We start from the raw sequence: 9,720 nt of genomic DNA on the forward strand, positions 1-9,720 counted from the left end.
AGTGTGAGTTACACTACAAGCAGACACATTTACACTTGAGTGTGAGTTACACTACAAGCAGACACATTTACACTTGAGTGTGAGTTACACTTGGACTTAGCAGAGTATCTCCAAAAGAACCAGGCTCCTTTGCTGCAACCCCCCACGGACAGGGTGCCATCAGGTGATCCAAAAGAACCAGGCTCCTTTGCTGCAATCCCCAGGGACAGGGTGCCATCAGGTGATCCAACCCAATGGCTTATTTAGCAGAGTTCCTCAAACCAAGCTGTGCATCACAACCACCAAGCATACTTCAACAAAACAGGCATCTCATGGGCTTACCCCAAATGGAACTATACCTGCACACTACCAGTCAGCTGCATGGAGTGCTAAGATCAGACCAAGCGGCCATTGGATAGGGAATAAGAAGGAGGTTTGAAATATAGTGATTCATGCCTAAAATCTCAGCAGAGGCAGAAAAAGGAAGGTTACAGTTTGAGGCTAGCCTGGGCTACATAGCAAGACTTTGTCTCTCTCCCCACAAAAGAAGGTGGTTCTATAGCACAGGGCTTCAGGGCGGGAGGAGGGGCAGATGTGAGGAGCCAGAGAGAAGCCAAAGGGAACCTGGAATGATGAAGGAAAGAACATGAAATAGGAGGCTAGAAGAGGAGTGGGTGGTTTCTGGGGACCCACTACTTCTCTGAAAAGATGCTCAGAGGTCACCCCAGATGAAATAGACTTTTCTGACAGTTATTTTTTCTTTTCTTTCTTTTTTATTTTCTTCTAGTTCTTGTCGCTCTACCTTCTCGATCCCTGTTTGAATCTGTGCAAGCTTGTGTTTTATGTGGCTTTGGGGGTTTGTTTGTTTGTTTGAAGACAGGGTTTCTTTATGTAGCCCTGGCTGTCCTTGAACTTGCTCTGTAGACCAGGCTGGCCTCGATCTCAGAGACTATATTACGGACTTTAATATGTCCCTTCCCCAGTCTTCCTAGTCAGTCTTACAGAAGCCTTACCTGGCCATGCTCACCGGATTGAAGCCGACCAGGACTGGCAAGAAGACGGCTGTGTCATCCATGCAGTAGTCCATCTGGCCTGCCACAAAGGGCGCCTGAGAGTAGCAAGAAAGGAAGGTACAAGAAAAGAAGCTGAAAGTTTCCCAAGATCCACATGGAACCTGCCTTAGCTTGCTTGCTAGTAATAGATTCCTCAACCAAGACCTAGTGAATCCACCACCAGGTGGTGGCACAAACCTTTAATCCCAGCACTTGGGAGGCAGAGACAGATGGATTTCTGTGAGTTCAAGGCCAGTCTGGTCTACAGAGTTCCAGGACAGCCAGGATCACACAGAGAAACCCTATCTCAAACAAACAAGCAAACAAAACAAAAACCTTATTGAATGCAAATTTGAAAAGCAGAGAGTACTTTAACAAGTTTCCCCCCCCCCCCAAAAAAAAACCCTACTTTTTCTTTGAGCTACGACTTCCTTATATATAGTTGATGCTGGCCTTGGACACAGCCATCCTCCTGCCTCTCTCCCTCCTGAATGCTGATATTATAAGCAACTAGCACCAAGCTAGTGCTACATTTTTCTTCTGTTCTCTCACAAATCTCCCAAATGGTAAGGTTCAAGAACTACTGACTCAATTGTAAGCTCCTGTGGTCATTCTCCTGTTTTACCTCATGGTACAACTGCTGGGATCTAATTCTTTGCACCCTAAACTCTAAGAATCAAAACTGCTGTGACTGATAGGAAACCTGGCCAAGTAGTTCTCATACAAACATGCTGAGAGTCTTGCTAAAATGCAGACAGACTCACTGGCACCTGAGATCCCGTACTCCCAACCAGGCAGAGTTGATGCGGATATTGCTGCTGGGGATGAAGTCAGGGCCAGACTCGTGTGTGAAGAGCCAGAGAGAAAATATTTCAGGCTTTGTGGGCCCTGTGACCTCTGTCCAACTACTGAGGCCCAGCACAGGAGAGGCCATGTGTTCTGATTAAGCACAAAGGTCGCACGCCAGTAAAACTATTCACAAATTCAGGCAGCTGGCTACACTGACTGCCAGAGTAGCTTGCTGACTCCTGGACTGGTCTGTCCATCTTGATTGTTGACATTGCATTACACAGCAAGCACCCACCTCATCACCTAGCACTCACCTCCATGTCAGCCTAGTCCCACCTGCTTCATCCTAGTAAAACCGACCCCCCTCCTCCTGACCTCACACTTACAGAGAGTCCCACAGAAATGCCTATAACGACCACTCTCCTCTTCCCAGCAGCCACCTAGGAATGAAGTGGGTGCATTAGGGTCTCCAGGGTACAAATCTAGTGTGTGAGAAAATCAGGACCAGAGCAGGAGCCAGGCCTTGGCTGAAGGCTGGGGTTTTTCTAGCCATATGTAAGGATATATGGGCCTCTCCAGGTAAGTGATAACAGGAGACAGAGACCTTCTTCAGCTCCTCGGTCCCATGTAGGGCGCTATCTTCTGTCTGTTCCCGAGAGGCTACAACAGACCTAAGGGTGAAAATTCAGTCGAGGTCAGTGGTATTAGGTAAGGAGCAGATAACTATTGATGGTTAGGAAAGGCACACTAAGAGAAAGGGATGGAGGAAAGCTATCATTGAATAGCCACCTACTGTTTATCAGGCATTGTGGTAGACGTGACACAGAATTTAAAAACCTAACTAACTGCAAGTGCCAGGTAGGCAATAAACATCTGTAACAGGGCCAGATACAAAGCCACAAGGGATGGTAGAGACTAAGGCAGTTTAGTCAATATAATCCTTGACTAAATTCATTCAAAGTCAGCCTCTAAAAAGACATTTGGGGGCTGGAGAGATGGCTCAGCAGTTGAGAGCACTGATTATTCCTCCAAAGGTACTGAGTTCAATTCCCAGCAACCACATGGTGGCTCAAAATCATCTGTAATGGGATCTGATGCCCTCTACTGGTGTGTCTGAAGACAGCTACAGTATATTCATATACAATTGCAAAAAAAATTCACGCGTACAGGTCAGGGTAACTTACCTGTCACCCCCTGCAATGAGGTATGTGTAAAGAGGTTTTTGTCCTAGACCTTTCATCAGCTGGTTGAAAGACACCTGTCCAGGGGGGAGAGAAGATGCCGACAGAGTGATAAAAAGGACGTAACACGGGTTCTCAGTTCCTAGAGGATCAAGGTGCACAATGGTCTTCTTAGGCCAGTGCTTAACCCTAACTTATTTGGATTCTGCCACTTAAAGGTGCAACTTGGAAATAATTACATAGTGATGCACAAGATGTGAGGATGCTAACAAGAGAGTGTCGGGGCTCTAGTGGGGCCAGAGAAATCTGACTCCATCCTGGGCTCCAGGTTTTGGAGAGGAAGTGGGGAGAGAATACATCTATTGAGAGACCTTATTTCAGATGAGCCTTTTAGTTCTGGGGGCTATCCCCAGGAGGAGAAGGGAGAAGCTGGGAATTAAGGTACTCACAGACATGAGGAACGCCATACGGCCAGAGGTGCCCCCTCCACTCAGCATGACCAGGCCCCCATCCGGCTCCTGAGGAAGGAAAGAAGCCCAGGTCAGAGGAAGGCTTGGAACACCTTATTCTCCTCATCATAAAATCTAGAAGAACATAGGCCATGCGAGGTAGCAAAAAGAGCAGTGATCTGGAGAAGGGAGTCCTCTCAACTCTCTGCCCTGACTAAACTTTCATTAAAATCCCAGAAGGGATTTGAGGGCAGCTTTGCCGATTAACTAAGAGTAAATAATCGAAGCAGTGGTACATCCAAGCAAGTGACCACAATCGGCCTTTCTTTGTTTTCTGGTCTGCAAAGAGAATTAAAAAAAAAGTTAATAATACCAACTTTATTGGGTTTTGTGGATATACAGAGTGTGGAAGTGCATTGCTGAGGATGGAGAGATGGCTCCACCATTAACACCCTGGCTGCCCTTTCAGAGGACCTGGTTTGATTCCCAGAACCCCATGGTGGCTCACAATCATCTGTAATCCTCTTCTGCCTCCCAAGGGCACCAGGTACACATGTGGTACACAGACATACATGCAGCCTAAACAGCCATAAATATTTAAAATAATAATATTTTCAAAGGAAATGCATTGCTGCTGATAAAGTATCGTCCATCTGGCAGCTGTCATAACTATTATCAGTGACTAAAACAACAAGAGATATCCAAAGGGAAGACTAAAAGAATAAAGAATTGGGATTTATAAAGACAAGAAGTGGAGACCCGGGAGGGAGGAAGTTGGAGGGAACAGTAGTGTTTGGATGAATGAGAAGCAGGTGGAGAATTTGTACCTTCAGAACTTCCTGGACCTTGCCAGCCACTTGCAACATGGTGGTCAGAACTGACTCGCTGTACAGCCGCTGTAGAGAGTGGACAGGAATCAGGATGGAGAAGGGGGTAGAGGCGAGAGGAAGGCACTGAGATGACTCAGTGAGTTAAGGGGACTGTGGCCAAATCTGATGGTCTGAGTTTAATCCCGGGGACCCACACGGCGAAAGGACAGACTGATTCCCAAAAGTTGCCCTCTGACTTCCACACATTTCCTCATGGAACAAATCCTTCCACAACACAAAATAGATAAATAAACTTTAAAAATGGGAATGGGGAGGGGAGGAAGACGTGGAAGATGATGGATTGAGATGAAGAAGGACCAGGATTTCCTGTATCAGGAGGGTAGAGGTGGAGATGTGGCGGGCTTGGCATCTCTGTTTGCAGTGCCTGAGATCTGAGTGTGGGTCACCTGGTAGGTGGGCATGATTTGCCCCCCCTCCTGGAATATCTCGGCATCACACTGCCCCAGCAGCTAAACAATTTTCTCTGCATCTGCTTTGTCCAAGTTCCAGGTCAGTGGGTTGGACTTCTCTGTGATTGGCACAGCTGCTTCATACCCTGACAACTAGAGAGACGGGGACACAAGGGTGGGGCAGAAAGCCAAAGTCGCCTTACACCTGCTGGACTGGAGGTGGGAGTGGCAGTAGGCTCAGTGTTTGGCTTAGATTCACATACTTCACACACACCGACTTGTGCACATACTTGCACATATACAGGCACACACCATTCACATACTAAAAACTTAGTCCTCATGTGATGTTCTGAGCCTATTAGGGAAGGAAGATCATAAGGGAAGATAAGGGGAAAGGTGCCAATCACTGTAAGTGTGCCTACAATTTAGGCATTTGGAAAGTGAAGCTGCAACAAAGGGATCAGGAGTTCAAGGCTATCCTCAGATACACAGTAAGTTTGAAGCCAGCCTGGACTAGATCCTTAGCAAAAGCAAAAAAAAAAAAAAAAAGTCCAGAGGAAGAGGAAGGGAGTGGAAGGTCCAGTGCTGAGGCCAAACTTAACAATATTGTAGGACTCGGAAGAGAAGGCTGAGACTGAGAAAGACCCTTACCCCCCACTCGCCGGGCTCAGGGGTCTCGATCACATGCTGACACGGCTTGGTACCTGGCATGGCCCCACACTGTGCACTCTCCAACCTGCCTGCCTCTGCACTCACACAATCTGTTCCTGCCCCAATAATTCACTTCAGTTGGCAGGGTCTTATCTGAGCCATGGAGATGATTAACTTAAGAACCCTGCCTCTCAAAACACCACCCTCTATGCCCTTTCTTTAACACCAGTTCCTGTCACTGGGGCTTCCAGTCCTCACAGGAGCTCCTGAGGGTCCTCTTTGCGTATACTCTGGTTTGCCAGCCTTGGAGAAGAGGACCAGAAGTTCTTTGCCTTTGCCCTTCAGGCACAGTGCCCTCAGGAAGGCTGGGAGCCTGGATGTGCAGAACACCCAGGTCAGAAAGAATCCCTGAGCAATTCTGTGGCCCAAATGTCTCCGAAGGCCAGAGATCAGTGTCAGTAGAAGTCAGAGGACTCAGGTCGTGGCTTGATCACGTGTCAGCATGCAGTCCTTCGCTGCCCCACTGGCTCATTTTATCTGCTCCTCTCTGAAAGAGAAGCGATAGAAGCTTCTGGGCCCCAGGTGTGCAAACACTGAACTGGATATCACAGAGGAGATTTCACAGAAATAGAAATGCTGCTAAGAACAACGAAGACCAAGAAACTGCCCTAAATACAGCAGTCTATTTCTCCTGACCCAAGCACTTTCTCCCAAATGGCAGACATCATTGGATACATGGACACATAGATACATAGAAGCCATTGTTGGCATTGGTTTTAGATGAGGAAACAGCCTCAGACAAGTGGTTGGCTTTTTAGCATCACACAGATTTCATACTCAGCTAATATATGAAATAATTTAAGGACCTAACATGTTTACATGTTTACTGAATGAATGCAACAACTAACAAGTTGTTGAATAATACTTATTCATACAGTGACAGAAGGTATTTAAAGACCCCTGTTGCTGGGCAGTGGTGGTGTAAGCCTTTAATCCCAGCACTTGGGAGGCAGAGGCAGGGAGATTTCTGAGTTCGAGGCCAACCTGGTCTGCAGAGTGAATTCCAGGACAGCCAGGGCTATACAGAGAAACCCTGTCTAGAAAAAGAAAAAGAAAAAAAAAAAAAAACCTGTCCAGTGATTGACACTATTGATATTCTAACAATTGTTCCATGTTTCTATGCTTTAAGGGTAGGAAACCTGAGGTGTGGGTTAACTGATTTCTCTGAAAGGAATGAGTTACACACACACACACACACACACACACACACGGGGGGGTGTGTGTGTGTGGCAGATTTGCTTTTAAACTGTTCTTATATGCAAAGCCCTCTTTTTAAATCCATTCCAGTTCTTATAATGATGTCAGGCACATAGAAGATGATCAGTAAATATTTGCTGAATAAATGAAAGAGTGAATGAGAAAGCGAATGGAATCAAATCAGATCATGAATGGGAAAGAGAATTAAAAGCTGACGCAGTCTCCAGGAGGTTGTTAAAACAATTATCTCCATCATCCTCTGCTCGTGGCCCCCTCCTGCTTTCGGAGATGGAATGCCTCCTCCCAACTTGGCTAATTTCATGCGAGGAAGGAGGGACTTTCTCAGGTGCACAAGACCCTCACACCTGAGCCTGTCCCTGTGGCTCTAGTCAGTTAAGCTAGAGCAGGGAGGGTGAAGGGATAGGGGCCCCGGCAGGCCGCCATAGGGAGGGTCGTGGGAGGAGCCCGGGAAGAACATGGCTGGGGGGGGGGAGAGGGGGAGGGATGACGGCGGCGAGAACCCCAGCGGGGCGGGGCAGGCCAGCACGTCCCAGCCGGGCTGCAGCGGAGCGCGCCGGGCCAGCTCTGCAGAAGGCGGCGGTTGGCTGGCCGGGACGGTCACATCCCGCTGCAGGGGACCAGCTTCGGCCGCCGCACTGTCCTCTGCACCGGGGAAGCAGGCCAGCTGCCAGGCCTCGCTGGCAACGCCCCCCCCGCCCCCCAGCTCAGAGTCAGACCACGCGGGGCCCTTGGGAAGGCCGGGCCCCTCGGCAGACCCGCCGCCCGCGGCCACTCCGCCTCTGCCCTCTCTGCCCGCAGCTCGGCTGTCGCTGCCCGCCTTGGCGGGCCCGTGTCAGGATGGGGTAGGGCAAGCGCCAGTCTGGCGATGGGCCGCCCTCTGGGCACCGAGCAGCCCCCCGAGGCCTGACCGACGACGAGGACCCGGGAGGTGGGTGTGGGCTGATGAGACCGCGCGGGTGGGGGCTGGGGTGGGCACCGGGGTTATGCGGAGGCGGGAAAGGCGCGGGGGAAATGGGCTGTGGGCCCTGAGAAGCCTGGGAGAGCTGCTGCATCCCACTTGCGTGATGGGCAGCTACTAACCCCTCAATCCCTGTCTCCTCTAGGATCCTCGCCTGGATGTCAAGCGAATGCCTCTGGCCCCTCCAGCGAACTCGGTGGAAACCATGGCTTCTTTGATGCCTCTTTCCCCCTATCTGAGTCCCACGGTCCTCCTGCTGGTCAGCTGTGACCTGGGTTTTGTGCGAGCAGGTAAGTGAAGAGGATACCCGCAGTGGGGGGTCCGTCAGAGCTAGTTTGGAGGTGAAACCTCTTAACCTGTTAACACTCGGGCACCCCAGACCGACCTCCCTCTCCTGTGAATGTGACGGTCACTCATCTCAGAGCCAACTCGGCCACTGTGTCCTGGGACGTCCCAGAAGGCAACATCGTCATTGGCTACTCCATTTCCCAGCAAGTATGAATCACCCTGTTTCCCCAACCTGTGCCCTTGGATCTCTGAACACCCCTCCAGCTTCCTCCACACTATTCCTTTTGAGTTTGGATGTTACAGAGTCCTGAGTTAAGCCTGATGGCGAGGGACCGGGGCTAGGCTGCCCTCCTTTCTCCACATCTCCTTGCAGCGACAGAATGGCCCCGGGCAGCGTGTAATCAGGGAGGTGAACACCACCACAAGGGCCTGTGCTCTTTGGGGCCTGGCTGAAGACAGTGACTACACAGTGCAGGTCAGGAGCATTGGCCTCCGGGGAGAGAGCCCCCCAGGGCCCCGTGTGCACTTCCGCACGCTCAAGGGTTCTGACAGGCTGCCCTCCAACAGCTCCAGTCCAGGTAAGAGCCTGTGAGTGGCCTTCCACCTGACTTTAAACCTCTCATTTACTTGCTTAAGGCTAACAACTGTCTAGCTCAGATGAATAGGATGACTTAATTCCTTCTACTGCCAGGGAAGGAAAGAAAAACAGGTGGGCAGGGGACCAGCTATAGAGACACTGTTAATGAATCCTTTGGGGGAAGGGCTTTTAAGCATCCTTTTACCCAAAGTCACATCACATTGGCCATATCCTGATTTAAGCAAGTTCTATAATCACCCTTTGATCTCTAAATGCTACCCACCAAAGGCTTCTCCCTGAGCAGGGCCACCCCATATCTCCAGGCTCAGTGCAATGATGGAACCAGCCTGACTCTAACCGCCAGCATCTCCTTCTGTATGTGACAGAACTCTCCAATGAGTCCTTTGTAACCCAGAGAATGTCTGTCTTCTTAGGTGATATTACAGTGGAGGGTCTGGATGGAGAGCGGCCATTGCAGACAGGGGAAGTCGTCATAATTGTAGTGGTATTGCTCATGTGGGCTGGTAAGTACTGGATGGGAAAGCAGGAACTTGGGTCTGAGATAGTGGCAATGGTGAGGGTGGGTGGCTGGAGGGAGGTAGTCAGGACGACTTTGAGGGGGAGAAAGGCTACTGCAAGCCCAGAGATGAGGGTTGCATAGGCACCAGGAAGTCAAGGATTCTCTAGTTTCATGGCTATCTCAGGACCCTGCAAGGCTCCAAGAACCCTGAACCAAGATCCAGGCTCAGATGGTATTGTTGTTTCCAGCTGTAATCGGGCTATTCTGCCGTCAGTATGACATCATCAAGGACAACGACTCCAACAACAACCCCAAGGAGAAGGGGAAGGGGCCTGAACAGAGTCCTCAGGGAAGGCCAGTGGGGACAAGACAGGTGATGTGGGACCAGTGAGTGTGAGAAGGGGGGGTTGGGTGCAGAGAGATCATCATTGAAAGACAGAATAGGCGGTGTGTGTGTGTGTGTGTATGTGTGTGTGTGTATGTGTGTGTATATGTGTGTATGTGTATGTGAATGTGTGTGTGTATTTGTGTGTGTGTGTATGTGTGTGTATGGGTGTGTGTGTGTATGTGTGTGTGTGTGCATGTGTGTGTATGTGTGTGTGTGTATATGTGTGTGTATGTATGTGTGTGTATGTGTGTGTATGTGTATGTATGCATGTGTGTGTATGTGTGTATGTGTGTATATGTGTATGTGTGTGTATATGTGTGTATATGTGTGT

At 49.6% G+C, this 9,720-nt stretch overlaps 2 protein-coding genes across 2 annotated transcripts in view; one reads left to right on the plus strand and one right to left on the minus strand.

Annotated features, from left to right (window-relative positions):
• Positions 1 to 5,440, minus strand: part of Gckr (glucokinase regulator) — a 24,894-nt gene extending 19,454 nt beyond the window's left edge. Inside the window, 8 exon segments of the mRNA XM_029541040.1 lie at positions 993 to 1,087; positions 2,207 to 2,260; positions 2,425 to 2,491; positions 3,005 to 3,078; positions 3,451 to 3,519; positions 4,278 to 4,346; positions 4,727 to 4,882; positions 5,381 to 5,440. Coding sequence (XP_029396900.1) covers positions 993 to 1,087; positions 2,207 to 2,260; positions 2,425 to 2,491; positions 3,005 to 3,078; positions 3,451 to 3,519; positions 4,278 to 4,346; positions 4,727 to 4,882; positions 5,381 to 5,440 — 644 coding nt within the window.
• A 1,733-nt stretch (positions 5,441 to 7,173) lies between these two features.
• The window catches only part of Fndc4 (fibronectin type III domain containing 4), a 4,382-nt gene continuing 1,835 nt past the window's right edge, over positions 7,174 to 9,720 (plus strand). Inside the window, exons 1-6 of the mRNA XM_021202045.2 lie at positions 7,174 to 7,586; positions 7,762 to 7,906; positions 7,996 to 8,111; positions 8,278 to 8,482; positions 8,916 to 9,005; positions 9,250 to 9,374. Of these exons, the coding sequence (XP_021057704.1) occupies positions 7,786 to 7,906; positions 7,996 to 8,111; positions 8,278 to 8,482; positions 8,916 to 9,005; positions 9,250 to 9,374 (657 nt within the window). The 5' untranslated portion in view covers positions 7,174 to 7,586; positions 7,762 to 7,785. The remainder of the gene's footprint in view (positions 7,587 to 7,761; positions 7,907 to 7,995; positions 8,112 to 8,277; positions 8,483 to 8,915; positions 9,006 to 9,249; positions 9,375 to 9,720) is intronic.

Source organism: Mus pahari, chromosome 7, assembly GCF_900095145.1.
Source record: "Mus pahari chromosome 7, PAHARI_EIJ_v1.1, whole genome shotgun sequence".
NCBI lineage: Eukaryota > Metazoa > Chordata > Mammalia > Rodentia > Muridae > Mus > Mus pahari.